Source organism: Ambystoma mexicanum, chromosome 5p (assembly GCF_040938575.1).
Source record: "Ambystoma mexicanum isolate Mex_15411 chromosome 5p, UKY_AmexF1_1, whole genome shotgun sequence".
Lineage (NCBI taxonomy): Eukaryota > Metazoa > Chordata > Amphibia > Caudata > Ambystomatidae > Ambystoma > Ambystoma mexicanum.
Window position 1 is genome coordinate 1,045,494,358 of NC_090930.1, and position 18,160 is coordinate 1,045,512,517.

Here is an 18,160-nt window from a genome sequence, read left to right on the forward strand (position 1 = left end):
CGACAACCCGCCTTCCTTGCAGCGATGTCTGTTCCTAATGCTCCACTGGTTCTTCGACAGGTCCTTCCTTTGTCGGGCAGCACTTCGAGACAAAAAGTAGGATAACAAAATCCTTGAGCGTCCTTCTGCAGGGGCTGGATGCTTCCTGCAGCAAGAAGTAAGACGCCCGCCCGTTATAAAGGGGCATACCCCACCCCTTTCTTTTGTTGGCCCTTTGCGGGCTTTTGCCTGTTTTGCCATGCTTCGGCTGGCACCCTCCCCCTTACCCAGGGGGAGGGCAGAGGAGGACCCCGCCTGAGTTATAGTGGCGCCTCCTCCATTACTTCGCTTTTTCCATCGTCACCTGCATGAAATGCGCACATTTCACTCAATTTGTATTTTCAAACTGAGCAAGTGTACCGGCCACATAAGCATTTCCAAGTGAACATATTTTCTTATAGTATTACTACCCAAGTATAAAAGGTGCACTCCTTTTATGCCTAAGAATTTTTAACTGAACAAATCCTGTGAGGCTGATTGCCAATATGAGACAATTTACTGTTATATCAAACGATATTCCTGTGGTCTCATTCCTAAGTGCCTGGTTTCTCATCCCTTAGGACTTGGGTTAGAATCCCAGACGTGCACTGATTTGGTACAACATGTTATTTTCTTATTTTTTTTAAACTTGAAAACAAAAAGCCCTCTCTATATGTTCTGTCTTGTATGATATCCTGCTCCCAGTGTCCGAGCTACAGGGCGAGATGGGCAGGGACTGACTAAGCAGACCATGTTAATTTCCCCTTAGTTTCCAAAGTCTGCCGAACACCAGGTTCTGCACTCTACCTGGGGGAGTCGTACAAGTGCAGGACCAGGTGTCCAGCAAGATTCGGAGGCACGCCCACCTGTTAGCGAGACACGCCCACCTGGAAGCCACTGTGGGTGTCTACTGGACAGAAGAGTGCCGAAGATTGCAGAACACTGACACCGACTCCTGCAATCTGCCACGGGGAGCCAGATATCATACAACACCGGAAAGGCTATAAGCATGCGTGGTCAATGCGTTCTGAGCTAGGACTACAGTTCCCGGGAGCGCCCGCTTACGACCTGCGCAGGAGGCGGAAGCTTCATGTGTAGTTCTTACTGTAGCGCGGGTAAAGCAAAGGAGTAAGCAACTTACCGTTATTCTTGTACACAAAGTAACATATTGCTTAATGTGGCGTGAATGGCTGGGACGGAAGTGATAAAACTGGAGTCTGAAGGGACAGAAGAGCGAGTAAGCTGTCCAGTCTGCGCACAGGAGTTGCCTGCCTCGCGCATCAATGTGCACCTGGACCGATGCCTGCAGCCCCCCGCCTCTGTAAATGACACCCCGGGGTCCCCACCGGTCCCTGCGATGGAGGAGGGATCGCAGAGCAGCAAGAAGAGGCGGCTCTCTGCCAGTTCGACCACCTTCCCCCTCTTCCACAGACCGCGGCCAGGTTTGGAGAACGCCTCTTGCCCCTCTTCAGCACCCAGTTGCCCCAGCCCTGCTGCTGCCCTCCCACAGCAATATGAATCGGGTAAGAGCATCCCCGAGAGGCTGGAGGGCAAGCCTCTTGCGGATAGGATGCGGCCTGCCACCTTGGATGACTACATGGGGCAGGGCAAAGTGCTGGGGGCGAAAACGCTGCTGAGGAGCTTGCTCGAGTCAAACGAGGTGCCCTCCATCATCCTGTGGGGACCACCGGGTTGCGGCAAGGTGAGTGCGGTTCAGAGTATGCTTGTGCATTGAGCACAGCAGCAGTAGCCGTGGACAAGGCAGGCGCCCTTTGCAGCGTATACTGGGAGTCGTTTCGTAGAGCGGGCACGCCGAATGGTGCACTCGTGCGGGTACACCTTGACCCAACAAGACATCATTTCATGGGGGAGGTTATGCTGCAAGCCCAGACTTCCCTTATGGTGAATACTTTGGTACAGGGAAGGTAGACCTGTGAAGGCAACATGGCATAGTCTCCTGCATTGAAATCTTAAGGGACACCAGTGGTCCGTCTTTCAGCGAACTCGATCCAAAGCTCAGGGTCTCTTTTGCATGAGAGCCCCGCACAGATAGCATGAACTCCCCCCTAGAGCCAGTGCACACATAAATCAGCGTGACAAATGTATAATCTCTTGTTTATGTTAAGAAAGCAACATGTATAATTGCAGTTTTCTTTTCTCCCCTTTCTTTATTGAAGACTGCAACTACCAGAATCCAAATTAATGTCAGATAGCCAGCCTATTACAGCAACCTGCATCAACGATGCTCTTTTGTTGCGTTCGGGTGATAGAGGTCTAAAGAATTCATGTTGGGAGAGGGGGGGGGGCTGAAAATTATGCCCATAGCCATTGCTGATGATCTGCAAGGTCCACCAACACTGGATGGAATCTTGCCAGATGTGCATGAAATTGACTTAATTGACTCCTCCCACTGGGCCTGACTCATCTCCACAAGCCATCCAGTGATAATTTGTGTAGGGGATTGGGTTGCAGATTGAGAGCTATCAGATACTATGGCAACCCATGTTTTGAAAGGGCCATATGCCCTCTATTCAAACTGAGCTCCCCCTGATGCAACTCCGAAGGGAAATTAATTGTGCAAAGGCTGGCGATCAAGTTTATAATGTTCGATTCTTGGCTGATATTTATTTTTGCCGACCGAAGAGAGTCCTGAAAGGGGAGATTGAGATGGACCACCGCTGATCTTTGTTGTTCCTTCGCCAGATCTATGGACCCCTCATATGATCTCTGTGCTCTGTCCTGTCTCCTCCTCTCCTATTAATGGTGGCATCCGCTGGGAAGTCCTCCTGGATTCCTTCGACTCTTCCAGCGTCATCTTGAATGTCTACCTAAATGGCACTGTCATGGTCCAAGGGCCTCAGGGCAATCTCTTCTTCGATAGGCGGTTCCCCCGCCTCATCAACTTCCTTTCTTCTCCAGCTGTCCCCCTCCTCCCCTCCCTTGGCTACCTTGCCCTCTCTTCCCTCCTCCGTCCCACCTCGGGCTCCCTCCACACCTGTGCAGGGCGTACCTCTGATTTTTGGCGTGGCCCAGAAGGTCTTTAAGGCTGGCAACCTCCTTCATCTTGCAACTCTCGCCCTGCTGTCAAACACTCCTGACATCTGCAACCTCTTAGAAGAACTGGACCTTGATGTCCTCGCTCTTACCGAGACATGGTTCACGGCCAGCTCTGTCACAAGCTTTGACACTCCCCTCCCTGATGGCTATAAAATCTCTTTGCGCCCAGATCACCCGGCCCGGAGGGGGTGTAGCCCTGATCTTTCCTGCCACTATCCTACCCGCTCAGATTTACTCTTCTTTCAAATGCCTTGTCTGCAGGCTCTCTCTCCTAGCCACTCTCTTACTGTGGCTACTCTCTACCGCCCCCCTGGTCAAATAACCTCTTTTCTCTCTTGAGTGAGCAGACCTCTCCTCCTTGCTCCTGGCCTCAACCACCACTCAACTTCTCCTCCTTGGGGATTTCAACATTCATCTTGATTCTCCCTGTCCCTCATCCCTGCTCTTTCGTGACCTCTGCAATTCCGTCTCCCTTTCTATCCTCCCTTCTGGCCCGACTCACTCTGCAGGACACACACTTGATGTCTTGATTTCCTATGGCCTCCCCCTTTCTATTCCTTTGAACACTCCTCTCTCCTGGAGTGACCACTGCCTCCTCTCCTTTCATCTCTCCCTCTCTTCCTCCCAGGCCAAGCCTACCCCAACATTGCCACCTACCTTCTCGGTCATCCGGCCCATGAAGCGTTTGTCAGCTGAGGCTTTTGTTGCCACCCCCACCGCCCCCACCTATGGATGACTCGCACTCTGACACAGCTCTGTCCCTGCTCTACTCTACTCTTCTATTTCCGATACTCTTGATGCTCTTGCCCCTGTCATGAGAATCCGTTTGAAGTCCAAAGCCAAGTGCAATTCCTGGTATGACTCCGACCTAGGTACACTTAAACGTAAGTGTAGGGCTGCTGAGAGGAAATGGAGGGCTTCTTGTTCACTCTCTGACAAACTGCCCTATCGCCTGCTCCAAAGGCAATACCGACTCTGTCCTCACAAAGAACAGTCCACATTCAAGCCTGCATCTCTGCAGCATCTAACCACTCGGCTGAACTCTTTAAAATCTGCAAGGAGCTGGCCAACCCTGCTGCAGTCTCTACCCCTCCTCTTGCCTCCCAGGCACTTTGCAATGCCCTCGCCACTCACTTTATCTCACAAACCCAGGACATCCTGTCCTCCCTCTTCTTCCCTTTCCATCTGTGCTTGCTGACCCTCCTGCAGCCAACCCCACCCTCTTTCTCATCCTGTCCTCTCTTCTCCCCTGATGAGGTTGCTAGACAAGTCAGATCTATGAAATCCTCGTCAAAACAGGTTCATTCCTGTTCCTCAAACTATCGAGAACCATATTGATACCCTACCTCAGGCCCTTGCCGATTTTTGCAACCTCTCCTTTGCCGCAGGATACTTCCCCTCCCCTCTGAAACACTCCCTTATGCACCCTCTTCTCAAGAAACCCACAGATGATCCTTCTTGTCTGGCTATCGCCCAATTTCCATTACTCCCTCTCTTGGTAAACTCCTGGAAAAGCTTGCCATCTCTCAGCTTAACCTTCATTCCTATTCAGTTGGCTCTCTTCAACAGTCTGGTTCTGAGCGACCCTCCCGGGTGCAACTTGGGTCCTTCCTATCATCCATCTCCCTCTCTAGCTGTGGTGTTCCACAGGGGTCTAACCTTGCGCCCTGGCTTTTCAACCAGTACCTGGCAACTCTCGCCCACTGCATTGCCATTTTCTGCTCAGATTTCCAGTGCTGCGTTGACAACACTCAACTCATTTTCAGGCTGCCCTCAGCCACCTCCTCTCCTTCTCTCATCTCTGATTGCCTAACCGACATTCAAGATTGGTGTGTCGCCAATGATCTTTGTTTAAATGCCAACAAGACTGAGATACTCCTCATTGGTCCACCTTCACCATCCTTTCCCCTCACTCACTTTCTGGCCTCCCTTGGGCGGTCTCCTACCCCTAGCTGTCCGGCTAAGAACCTCAGGGTCATCTTTCACTCCACATTTTCCTTCTCCCACATCTCTGGCGTCTCTAATATTGTGATGAATGGAACACCTAACTGAAACAAATTATATAGTGAGACTGTCACTGCAAGGCCAGCCTCTAACTATCCTCGGGGAGCCCATGAAGCTGCGCTTCTACATTGCAGCATCAATTCTGAAGTTGTGTCTTAACAGTAGAGCGGCAGAATGTCTGAAGTGATAGTGTGCTCCTTAAGGAAGGTAATAACCATGCAGTACTAAAAACACTCATAAATGCCAAGAGTAGCATCACGTACATTAAGTGGTACTAAAAAGGGAAGGCCGTCCATGTAGGCAAAAGGGGTATGTGGACTTATCCACCTCCAGCAAGAAGCTATCTCCAAACAGTAAAGAGGAACTACATCTTGCCTTGACCAGTTATGTCCTTAACAAAACCTGTGGGCATTTTGTTGAGATATCCAAACCTGGCAAGAGAACGATTACGATGACAGTGTTGGTCTAGTGTGGGTTAATCCGAGACCTTATCAGTGATTGTAGATGGAGTATGTATGACTCTACCAAGTATTTATAGGCTAAAGAATATTTCCAAAATGGGGATTGCCCCACCAAACCCCTAGTCTGTTCAGGCATGCAAAGCCGAGAGAGAGAGGAGCTCTCTTGTAAATGCCAGCATAAACCATGCCTCACTGGAATTGGAAAAAATGCCATCCGTGTGGAACTAGACCCGTCTTAGAAGAAAATATGTGGAGTCCACCTGGGCATTAAATCGTCATGTTTGGTAGAATGTTTTCCTACATTTTGTGGATCTTCAAACATCAGAAGATGGTAAGGAACCGTCCAACCATTGTGAGATAACCAGGCAGCTGCCTAAATGTTACCTGCTATTCTCTAAATGCACTGGCTTTGAATATCCGGAAAGGACGATAAACACCCACTTGGAGGGGGTTTTGCGGGAATGGAGGATGTTATATTTTCTGTCTCAACAAGTGTAACTCTAAACCCTGTAGAAGATGGTATGGACCTCTCCGGGCCAAGTGTGCGTCCAAGGTGCCCATCATTGTATGTGCAAAGCGTTGGTCAGACTAGTGAGAGGAAATGTCGTGACCCTCAGTCATGAGATGTAAACCACATGCAGGTATTTTGCACCATGTTTGAGGAATGGAGTAAATAACTTTATAAGGTGTAAAATGAAAATGCCAAATGCTCTAAATGACCACGATAGGTAATCCTTCAAGTGCTCTCGTTGTCCTATTTCGGGTTAAGAGTCCTACCAAGAAACAGTGGCTGTGGTGCCTCAATCCTCATAATCCAACTTTGTACAAGTATGGAATGTCTAGATTCTAAGGATTGGCCTCGCTTCAGGTTTAGCAATGTCTGTCACTATATTTATTGATGAATAGAAATGCCTTCAACAGTGGGCTATAGTAGTGGGTTGAGGCAGGCATAGGGTGAGGTGCCTTAACATGAAAGCATTGTTTTAGTGCTGTGTACCGGGCAGTGAAGGTGTAAGAGTGGGGACATTTATAAGGGACACAGGCTGGAGGACCTAACATTAACACCAATGTCTGGGCTCCTTCCATCATTAGCCCGTTGTGTTTGAGCTGTGTTTTGATGTGGTCTATTGAAGAGATGGCTATGATGGGCGGGGAGCATTCCAGTGCAGTTGGGAAATTAAGCAAAATCTAGAGGCATGGGTGCGTGGGGGGAATCGATAAGTTTTGAGGAGACCAGGCACAGTGTGCTTGACAGAGAAAATACAATTGAATACAGTCAGCAAGGGAGGGGGGAAAGTCCAAGGGTGGGTTTATAGAGCAGTAGTTGGAATTGAAAGAAATGTAAGAGTTTAAAGAAGTTGATTTTGCAAGGCGAGCCATCCAGTGTAATGCTAATAAGCAGAAGTGGAGGAGGATCTGAGTAGGTTGAAAACATTGTATGTGACAAAGTTGAGGACGTTGATGGAAGCAGAATAGTAAAGGAGTAGACCAAGAAGTAGGCTCTCACAGTAGTTCAGTTTTCCGAGTACAAGAGTTTAGAGGAGTTTTAGTGGTGCGTGAGATTGGAGCAGATGTTTGTATTGGTTAGTACGTTGGCTGTGGTCAATGTGGCTGTGATGGACTGGAAGTTTTAGGTCGAGAATCCTATTGTTGCGAGCCATGGTTGATGTGGTGAGGTGAGGTAAGCTGGGAAAGAGATGGGAGAGTGGGGTTGACATTTTAGTTGGGGAGAAAGATAACTACAGTCTTTGAGGAGTTGAGCATGAGGGAGCGCAGAGCCATCCATTGGCAGATGGCAGTTGGTTATGCGTTCATAGATTTTAGGGGTGAAGGAGGGGAACGTTAAGATGGGCTTTATTGTCAGGGAAAAGGTGATGATTAAAATCAAAGGCAACAAATCAGTTTGCTAAGGTAGAGGGTGCATTGGGTGAAGAACTGGTCTAGGACTGATCATTGAGGAACATGCATTAGTAGGGATGTGAGGGAGCAGGTACTTGAGTCCGACGAGATTTAGACGCAGAGGTGAGTGTTTAGGGACACTGAGTCGAGTGCTGCTTGTGAAGCTAAGGATTGTTTGACGGAGGAAGGATAATCCACTGTCAAATGCATTAAAAAGCTCTAGAAGGATGAGCATGGAGGATCGGTAAGAGTGTGGGCAGTGGTAAGAGATTTGGTGACATGGTTGAGCGCAATCTCTGTGGAGGGCTTGGACCCATATCCATCATGGAGAGGGGTCCACAAGTAAGTGGTCAAAATACTGGCTTATGCAGTGGAAGACGACCACCTTGAGGATTTTGGAGTGGGAAGGAAGGAAGTGGGGGGATGGGTCTGCAGAATGAGGAGCTGTTTGGGTAAGTACTTGGTTTATTTATGAGACGTATGACTGTGTCGGTTTATTAGGATAGGAAGATAGTAGAGCAGAACTTGATAAGATTTAGAGGTGATCAGAAGTTATGGGTGGTGATCAGAAGTTATGGGTGCACGTCCCTTAACAATTTGTGGTGCAATGGGGTCAAATGGAGTGCATGATGCGGTGTCTGAGAGAAGGATGGTGTTGCGCTCACCTGGCTCCCACAGAGGCGTCGATCTGAACTGGACAGCTGCGGTTTCCACCAAAGTGACGCGTAGGGCCGAGATGACGGACTGGACTGGCCCACTTAGCTTCGTTTGCTTGGCCTTTAGGAATATTCTTCTGCAAATGGAGAAAGGGAATTAACCACCTGTGGAGTTGAGCGTAAATCCCCCCCACCCCCGCTGTTCTCCCCACAGATCACCTTTGATGTCCCCTCTTATAGTCTCACCTGATGGTTAGAAAAGATGAGCTCTCCATCCTGCATTGAGCGCAGGGGCGCGTTGATAACCAGTTGCTTTACTGGCTCGAAGGAATTGGTGAGTTCCAGAACAATATTGACTCCGAAAAGTATGTAGTTCGTAAGAGTTCACTTGTCTGACTTTCACTCTTGTCCGATTCCTTGCAGTTTGCAGCTTGACCCCAGCGAAGAGTTCCTCGTGGTAGCTGACGAAGTTCAGGTAAGGATTTGGCTTCATCCTACACAGTTCAATAAAAAAGGCCAGAATGTAACCTGTTGCTTGCTCCCTTATTCAGGTGTGGAGAGAAAATATGAAGTTCGGGGAATAATGCCTTCGGCGGTAAAATTAGGTAAGTCTATTGCGGTTAGAAGAGTTCCCCTTGTTTGTCCCTTTGTCTCAACTTGTTGTCCTTTTGTTCCCCTTAGGGGCTGGGGTACGGCGAGGATACAATGGAGACTGCGCCGACCCGTGAAGAGGAATAGTACCCCCGGCGGTAATTGGGTAAGTCTATGGGGGTAGTTACTATTGCCTCTGTTTATTCCCTTGGCTCACCTTTGCTGTTCTTGTGTTCCCCTTAGGTGCCAGAGTGCGGTGGGAGTGTGCAGAAGGATGCAGTGGATCGTGAAGATGCTGCGAAGGCCGGTGAGTTCAGCGCGGCACTGCAGCAGGCGAGGCGGCGCGCGTAAAATGCTTCTTTCTTCCAGCTCGAAGGCGCGGTGGATCCGGAATTCAGGTAAGGATCGAAGGTTTTGCTCTTATTCTAACCTTTTCTCCTTCTGTTCCTTCCTTTTTGTAGGAGCTGCAGACTCGAGGCAGGCGTGGCAGAAGACTGGATGCAGGCTTGCAGACACAGTGAGCGTTACGCTGCTGGATGCAGAATAACGCGAAGTGTGTGCTGCTCTTCGGGCGTGGTTTAAATAGCCTCCAAAGTAGTCCCAGGTAAGTGTTCCTCCCCAGCCCCACCCGAGTAAAAAATATTCCCTAGGTATAATAGTCCCTTCCAAGCCTCATTTGGCTTGGAGCTCTGCAGCATGATCTGCATCAGGTAAGCTTGCAGCATGGTCTGCATCAGGTAAGTTCCACTCTATGACCCTGGCCTGACTCTCCATATGAGCCTGGCGCCATAGACGCCAGGACCGCACCCAAACAGCCCCTAGCGGGGGTTTTTGGGCTTGCTCAAAATAACGTGATGCCTGCTTCCGGGGTTGCTGGACCTGGTCTGGTTCCCCGGGGGTAAGCATCATGACAGATGGATCCCAGGGTTTGATATTGCTTGGAGCTATTTCGTTCCTTCTTCTACCCGAGGAGAGCTTGGTTGGCTAAAAACCAACAGTTTAAAGGAGATGCTTTTGGCTCTGCATGCCAACTGGTACCTTACAAACCTGTTTGTGACCTTAACTTTGAGTGTTTGAGATTGAAAGTAAAGAGTTGAGGCACATCTAGGACCCATTTACATATAAGAAACCTTTTCTAAAGAATCGGGTAAACCGAATCAAGCTGGTACCTTGGAGGCTCAGGAATTAAAGAGAAAACCTGTTGAATTTTGTAATTCTATCCTAAAGAGAACCTCTCCCTCTAATGTGAAGTGCAGTCTCTGTATCCCAAATCCCCTTTTGCTGGTAACTCTCAGTAATGTAATTGAAAATGAAAGAGAACAATTTAATATCACTCATTCTCTTAAGGACTCCAATTCCCAGAATACCAAAAGTACTGGGACGAAGCAGTGTAACTCCGAGGCCATGGGCACTTGGAAGTCGGAGTATTTAACAGTGCAGTCTAGTCGTTCTCATTCGAGCACCTGAGTGGAATATTTAAAGTCCAGGATGTGAACCAGCTGGAGAGGTCGTGGTTGTGTTATGTTGTGATGAAGTCGAAGCAGAGGAAGAAGCAGATTAAATCGGTGCAGGAGGCGTAGCAGAGGAAGCTCAAGCCGTCCATGGTGCGGGTGGATCCAAGGAGCGAAGCATGCCAGCAGAAGTCACCGCAGAGTGTGAGTATCCAAAGAACTGTAGAGTAAGCACAGCGGAAGACGGCGTACTAAAGAAAAGATCAGCTGCAAAGAAGACATGTTACCGAAGCAACATGAAGCAGGCTGTGGAAGCTGCAGGAGATCAACAGAGTTTCTATTGCTACTGGTGACCACAGCACCGCTTACCTGAGGCTCGCCAAGGTGGAGGAAGGGACAGAGTCCAAAGCACCACTGCAAGACCGTACAACTGTAGGGTGCCATCGCAAAGAGCCGGTTAGACTTCAGGGAGAGATTACTGGCACTGAGGCACTCCATTTTTCACAATGTAATGTTTTTGAATACCGAACACTTAATGGATCCAAGCAGAACATAGCTAATGAATATTAATTGATGAAAATAAACGAAGATAAGTGGCAAAGAAGAAAGTCTTTGGGCAACCCCCCAGAGAGGAAAGGTTGGAACCAGTATTGCCTACATCCAAAAGGCAGTTATAAGACTTTGGGCAAAGTACCAGCGAGGGAAGTTTCTCATCACCAAGAAACTACAGGTCTAGCAAATCAATGCAACCCCTGGGAAACGTTCATATCCAGCATTACCAACAGCCAAGAGGTTGAGAGACTCTTAATTACACAATCAAGGTATACGTTCCCTTCTAAGATGTTTTGGAAAGGCTTGTATCTCACATTGCCAGCCGTCAAATTGTGAAACCAAGTCAGAAGACTGTTTGATTACAGAATGCTCGACAACAAACACATTGGAAGTAAGTGATAGGAGTTTTCTTCCTGGCAGGCGAGTGGATCAGTAAAGAAGTTGATTTGATAAACTCGTGGCAGAAAGAATTGTGGAAGGAACCTTTGTTGAATGAAAATAACGTATATGCTTTATTCAATGTTCACATATCCTAGCATCAATGAAATAAGTTGTTGTTGTTTGCTTTCCTGACAAAAGAATGTTATTTTGACAAGATGTTTTCTATGATAACAGAACAATTGCATTTAGGTCTTGGAACTTGTGTGTTGGAAGAAATTCCAGCATCCAAGAAAAGGGCTGTTGTGGAAGGCATTGTGTTGTGTGAACTATTAGCCAGTTGTGGAAAAAATGACGTTTTGTTATTTCTTCAAGACTGTGTGTTTGAAAAAGACTTTTCTATTCCTTCGAACAGAACTTTGTTGGAACAGAATTTTAATTTGATTACTTCTGAAGTGATCAAGGGGAAGGGATTACAACCCCGGATACAAGGAGTGCTACCAAACATATTTGAGTTTGAATGGCAAAACAGCCTTTTTGTTGAAAAAAAGTCTGCCATATTTTCCTTGTTTAATTTAAGTGTATGCATTAGTGTGAGGGACAGAAGGATTTTGGACGCTAGGTTGATTTTCTTTAGTTTTAGTTTGCTAGACTGGGATCTCCCTGTTAGGTTACGGAAAGTGAGGAGTTAATCAGAACCCTTTGACTACATGGCAAACTTTGAGAAAACGTTACCATTGTGTCCGTGTCGCATTTCTGACCTCTCACACAACCCATTTCTTTTTTCTGTCTCTGCTACAATTATAAACCCATCAATCCCTGAATGATCATGACAAGAGGAGCCTAATTCGTACTGTCTGCCAGAGCCTACCCAACGGACAAGGATATACTTGAGAAGGTTCCCTGTAAAATCCGATAGTTGTGCTGTGCAGCTGAGCCAAACATGGCCTCTCCCCAAGTGTAGTTTGTTGTATACAGTCCCTGTCTCTCCAGAAGTCACATTGCCAGCCAATCTAACTTGGGATTGGTTTTATCCAGTAGCCAGCCAATGACTTGTTTCCTGAATAATTGGAAGGATTCGATCGATTTGATTTTCAAAGGCAAGGTATTCCAGAGTTGAGAGGCGAGGACTGTGAGGCTTGAGCCACCGGCTCTTTTAGTGGTGAACCTGGGCACTCTGAAGCATAGATTATTAGAGGATCTGGTGATTCTAGTGTTCGGCTTCAAAGTGAATTTGTTAGTGAGGTAGGGAGGGGCTAGGTGGTTTAGGGCTTTGTAGGTGAGGCAGAGTTTTTTTTGTACGGAGAGCCATTTGCAGGATATTCTGATGGCAGAAATGTGCTTTTGCATGGGAATGTTTAGTGCTGCTCGCAGCGCATTGTTTTGGAGAACCTGTAGTGTATTGATTTATAGATTGGTTGGCGCCTAGGTAAAGGCTATTACAATCGTCTAGCTTCGATTGTATGAGAGCCCTGGCCAGCGTGAGGCAACTGTTGGTGGATATGAAAGGTCTGAAGGCCCTAATTAGTTTGCCGGTGTAGGCGGTGGTTGAAGCAGTCATGTTGCCCCTCCTCAATTTCTATGGCGACCAGGAGGGGCATATAGCAGCAGTGGGCGCCAACGCTTAAGTAAGAGGGGGTGGAAAGGACAGGAAATTAGAAATGACGGAAGTGTGGGGGCAAGATGGTGGGGTGGGGGCAGCAGCCATCAGGTTTCTTGGCACGCGGGCTTGCATCAGTAGATTCAGTCTGCGATCCAAGCAACCTGATTGGTTGCTCCCCCCCCATCCAGGGTACTAATTTAAAATAACTCTTTGTTCTTGGCAAAGTTATATAGAGCAAATGAACCTGCCAGGGGTTCCTCCCAAACCTATTTAGAGATTTGTTTTGGACTGAGACTATTCCCTCCCACCCACTGCTCTTTAAGACTCTGGATACAATGTTGTTCCCCAATATAGGTGTCTGTCTCTGAATATGTTTAGTAAAGGGTTTATTTCAGAGATTGCTCTTAGAACTCCAGATTAGTAAGTGTAGGCAACCTGAAAAGATTAATGTCCCCATATTTGACTTTAATGCCTATCACACATAATTGAGCAGTGAAGCTTAGTCAGGAAATTAGAAATGTTCACTTTGCAAAGAATTATTTGACTCAAGGGAAGTGTAAGCGTTATAAACCTGTTTATCTGTACTCTGTTCCTGTTTTTCTGTTTTTTCCAAGTTGTCTTTTGATTGAAACCTCGATGGACAGCAATGATATAAACGATAACATCAGTTTGTATCGTCAACAATACGTTATCGAAACATCATTTCTTTAGTCATATATAACCCCCCAAACAATAACATCTTTAAATAAAAAAAATCGCACTACCGTGATCGTTTCCAGCACAATTGTTCAACTACAGTTACAGCATGCAACAGAATCTGTAACCCCCCCCTCCTCCAATGCCTAACTTTCAGTACTAAGACTTCCTCGCCTTTTCGCTATGCCAGAGTTTGGTATTTCACCAGTTGGGGCCTAAAGAACATGTGTTCATTTTCGTGAATGAAGTCTAGGAAGGGGGCCCAGGTCCAGGAGAATGTACCTATTCTCTAAAATAGTAGGGCAGAGAGCTTTTCCATAGCTGTTATTTCCCAGCGTTTGATCCACCAGTATGACAGGCATGGCTCCTCTGGGACTTTCCAGAACCCCACACAGTTTATTCTTGCAGCCAGGTGCTAAATGCGTTCTGCTTTGGTGCCGGACATGGGGAAGGAATCTTGTTCTGGGAAATAACCCAGGACCAGGGTCAGTGGGCACATTGGGAGCAACCTGCCTGTTATATCCTTGATTTTGGAGTAGGTTTCCTCCAAATAGGTTTGCATAGTTGGGCAAGCCCACAACATATGTGGTAAGGTCCCTATCTGGCTACACCCTTGCCAAATGTGGTCAGAATATTCTGGATGAATTGCGTGCAGCCTCTGGGGAGTCGTATACCAACGGAAGCACACTTTTAGTGCACCTTCTTTTACCAGGGTGCACCGCAAGCTTTTGTGAGCTGGAATTTCTAGGCCTAATTCGCGCTCCCAGCAAGCTATATATGGGTGCTTTTCTCCTGGTAATTTAGTTTTGTAATAAGCGCTAGCAAGTGGAAACTCTCTGCAAATCTAGCCCTTTCAGCATCTGTAGTTCAAGCCACGTGGGAAGGCGGCCTCCAGCCTGTTTAACTTTGGAATTAGAGATTCAGTGTCGTAACTTGGAATATCGTAGCGCTCTTTTTCCACCAGGGTGAAATTTTTTTGCATTCAAGAAATGTGAGGGGAGTCTCTTCCTTATAAAGGTCGCCCAATCAGAGAATCTTGTCCGCTTCCCAGTGGGTGAATGCCTTATGATTTTAGTCCTAGGGTAAATACTGGATTCTGGAGAACTGGGGAAAGGGAACGCGGCCACATTCTCAGAATTCTCTCTGAGCGCAGGCATTGTCCCCATGCTGCAGCGTGATACCCGTGGTTATGAAAAGGCCCTGGTGGAGGTGTCTGGCATCCTTGGGGAGAAATAGGAGATGAGCTAGTTTGCAACTTTGTACAATATTCTTCAATTTTTAGGGGTCCTCTCTTTGTATGCCCAGACCAGCATTGGAGCAATCTGCTCTGCATGCAAATCTTTGTATTGACGGGATATTCAGGTCTCATGCCCCTTTAGATTTAAGGAGAAGCCTATGTGGAATTCTGGAGGGCCTATGCCTCCAAATGAATTGCCCCATAGCCTTCTGACACTTAATAAGGTCCCGCTCTGGGATATGAATCTGGAGCGCCTGGAAGATGTTGAGTAGTTTTGGTTGCACTGATCCGACCCAGCGATCAGATTTCCTGAAGCAATAGTACTGGCAAAAAAAACTGCGGGTCCTGCAGAAATCGCAGAATGTCATTGGTGTATAACGCCACCCTGTGGGTGATTTACCCCATGAGCGAGGCCTGAGATACGAGGGGGGGTTGGGGGGGGGAAGCCAGGGCGAATACTTTGGGAGGAGAGAGGGAAGCCCTGCCTATTTCACTTTCTCAGAAGGATCAGGCGGCAGGGGGTGGGGAACACTGTCCATTCACTTTGATTTTATTTTTTTTGTGGTCGGAATCCAGACATTTTCTATGATTAACTTGGAGAAATGTGGGCCAAAGCCATATGCCGGGAGAAGAGATTCCAAATAAGCCTAGGACATGCTATTGAACCCCCAATGTGCATCTAGGGATAGGAGGGAGAGGCCTCCTGGAGATGGGGAGCAAAGGCAATGAGATCTGTCACCCTTCTGATGTTATCATGTCCACCTCTATTTTTAATGAAGCCCATTTGGTTATTGTTAATTAAGTGCGGTAGGGTCTCGCCTAACCTGAGCATGAGTATTTTACTATATATTTTAGCGTGTATTGAGGAGGGCAATGGCGCGGTAAGAGGTCCAGTCTTTGAGGTCTTTCCCTGGGTTTCAGGAGGAGGGAGGTGGCCGACTCAGCCATAGTCTGTCACTCTATCTGCATCCAAGAAGGAAATGAATAGCCCAGTTAAGTGGGATATCAAAATTTAAGCAAACGTTTTATACAATTTTGTTGGTGAAGCTGTCTGGGCCAGGGTCTTTACCTAATGGGAGAGCATGAATCGCTTGCGCTACCTCTGAATCGGTGCTTCCAAGCGTTCCCTCATTTCGTGGGAGATTTGAATCAAAGTCCGACCATGCAATAAAAATCCCGGGTGAGGATGGGATTGCCCGAATGTTTGGCCGAAGCCTTATAAAAATAGTCTATCGTTGTCTGCAGTTTAGCTGGATCAGTGACCACCTGTTCCCCTCTGGAGTTCTTTAAGGCAAGCATGTGGTTACGAGTGGCTGCCTTCTTCAATTTTGCCACGAGCAGCTTGTTCGCTTTATTGCCTTTGGAGTAGTAATATTGTTTTGGGAGTAGCATGGAGTTTGCCGCCCGTTTTGTAAGGTGGGTTTCTAATGCTTGCTACTCTATCCCGAAAGGACCACCTAGCCCCCTTTCGGACATTCTCTTTCTCCTGGACTTCGCTCTTAAAGAGAGATTGATGGATTTTCCTGGCTCTAGCTGTGGCAACTGATTGTTCTGTTATGGCACCCCTGATCACAGCTCTACCGGCATCCCCCACTGTTATAAATTTTAGCTCCTCATTGTTCTCCCGGAAGTAGTTAGTAATCGTTTTTTTAAATGAGAATAAAATTGTTGACCCGCCAAAGGGGCTTGGATGGGGTGAGATTGGGGAGTTGGGTCAGCAGTGAGTTTAAGCGGAGCGTGATGGGCGAGGGCTTTAGGAAGAATCTCTATATCCACTACAGTACGAATTAGTCTGGATGCTGTCAAGAACATATTTAGCCTTGGGAATCCCTTATGAACATCAGAGTAAAAGGTATAGTCTCCTCCCCAGGATGAAAAAACTGCCAAACTTCAATGAGTAAGTGGTTATGCAGTAGAGAGGTCCTAGCTAGGAATGTATTTTATCGTTCGGTGTGGGCGCCAAGGATTTATCCATAGTTGGATCTACGATGCAGTTAAAATTTCTTCCCAGTATCATTTCACCCTCCATGAAGCCTGCCAATAACCCAGAGAAATTAGTCAGAAAAGCGTCTTGCGTGTCATTATGGGTGTAAATGGAGGCTAAGGTGAGCTTCTGCTCCCTCAGTAGGGCAGTGAGTAAAACAAATCTGCCTTGCTTATCCCGTAGTACCTTTTAAAACTTTCAGGGGGGCCCTTATGGATCATGATGGCAACCCAGCTTTTTTTTTTTAAGGCCGCTAGATGCAAAGTAGATCCTAGGAGATTTGTTATTGCAAAGGCAGGCTTCATAGTTGGCCAGAAGGTGGGTTTCCTGAAGAAACGCCAAGGCCGCGTCTAGAGAGGACAGCCTGTGAAGTAGTGCTCTGCGCTTAATCAGTGAGTTTATACCCTGTATGTGCAGGGTCACACAGGACGGATCAGGGGACGCAATCATGTTTCCTTTCGTGTTAAGCTTGAAAGAGAGCTCCCTCCCTGTCTGTAAGGTGAAAAGGGGCATAACCATTGCATGTACGCATGTTCAAAGCACACAGTTGTGTGAAAAGGTATAAAAATCCCCAAAACAAAAAAGGCCTAAACAACATTCCAAAAAGGAACACTTTCAAACACATGAGAAGAAAGGTAAGTTGGGTGCTAATCAATGTTCCCTCTAAATATTTTTATCTATGTGCGGAACTGATTTGCTGTTGAGCGCTCATTATTTTCCATGTGCGCAACTGACTAATGAGGTAAGCCACTTTGTGAGCATGCGTATTTAGTGAACTACTGTTGCAGAAGAGAGTTGGAAAGGAATTTCCTCTTCCCAGTCACTGCAATTCTTGACAAATCTTACAACACTTTTTCCAAACACATAGGCTAAAATAAAATATGTCATATGTGATTAAACAGAAAACTCATCAACCAGTCCAAGACTTCCACATCTGCCATAGTTCCTTGCAAATGTTTTATGCCACTGGAAAATCACTAATATGTACTACAAAACACAAATATCTCTCGTCATAAACTGATGTAGCGGTCAAGAAATTCTGACAGAATACATGTGCCAATGAATTAATGGCAATTAAAAGCAATGTGTCAAAAACATACTGATAGGAGTTCAAGTGCCACTTTAATGATTAAGTAATTCAAGGACCAGGATTACATTATTCTAATAATGTGTATAAGGATGATTATTGCATCAGAATAACTGCACCTCAGAATATGATTTAAAAAATCCCGTGCCTCTGCTTACTATCCACATTCCGCGTCCTGTGGGTAGTGTTAAAACCAGCCTTACAGCTAAAAGACATATAGACCATCCATTTTTACTCCCTGAAAAAATGAAAATGTGCCCAACAAAAACGAGAAACAATTAAAATGTTGTTGCTTCAACCCACAAAGCTCCAATGATCTTTTTTCAAATTGGTGACCAGTAGAGCAGTGACATAGGAAGGAACTCTAATAATATTAACACCTGATCTCAACAGGAATTTTATGGGGAAGAACATCTTTTAATAAGCAGAAAATATACCTACTAGCAAAGCTAATGACTTTTTTACTCCCTGAAAAATCCTTTGATT

The 18,160-nt window shown here is 46.7% G+C and overlaps 1 protein-coding gene across 5 annotated transcripts in view; it reads left to right on the top strand.

Moving 5' to 3' along the window:
* The first annotated feature begins 947 nt into the window (after positions 1-947).
* WRNIP1 (WRN helicase interacting protein 1) overlaps positions 948-18,160 on the top strand; it is a 620,345-nt gene continuing 603,132 nt past the window's right edge. For 2 of the 5 annotated variants that reach the window (XM_069613530.1, XM_069613531.1), the window contains exon 1: positions 950-1,720. In XM_069613530.1, the coding sequence (XP_069469631.1) occupies positions 1,205-1,720 (516 nt within the window). In that variant the 5' untranslated portion in view covers positions 950-1,204. Of the gene's footprint in view, positions 1,721-18,160 lie in introns of all 5 variants that reach the window. The other 3 variants (XM_069613532.1, XM_069613529.1, XM_069613528.1) reach the window with 3 other exon arrangements.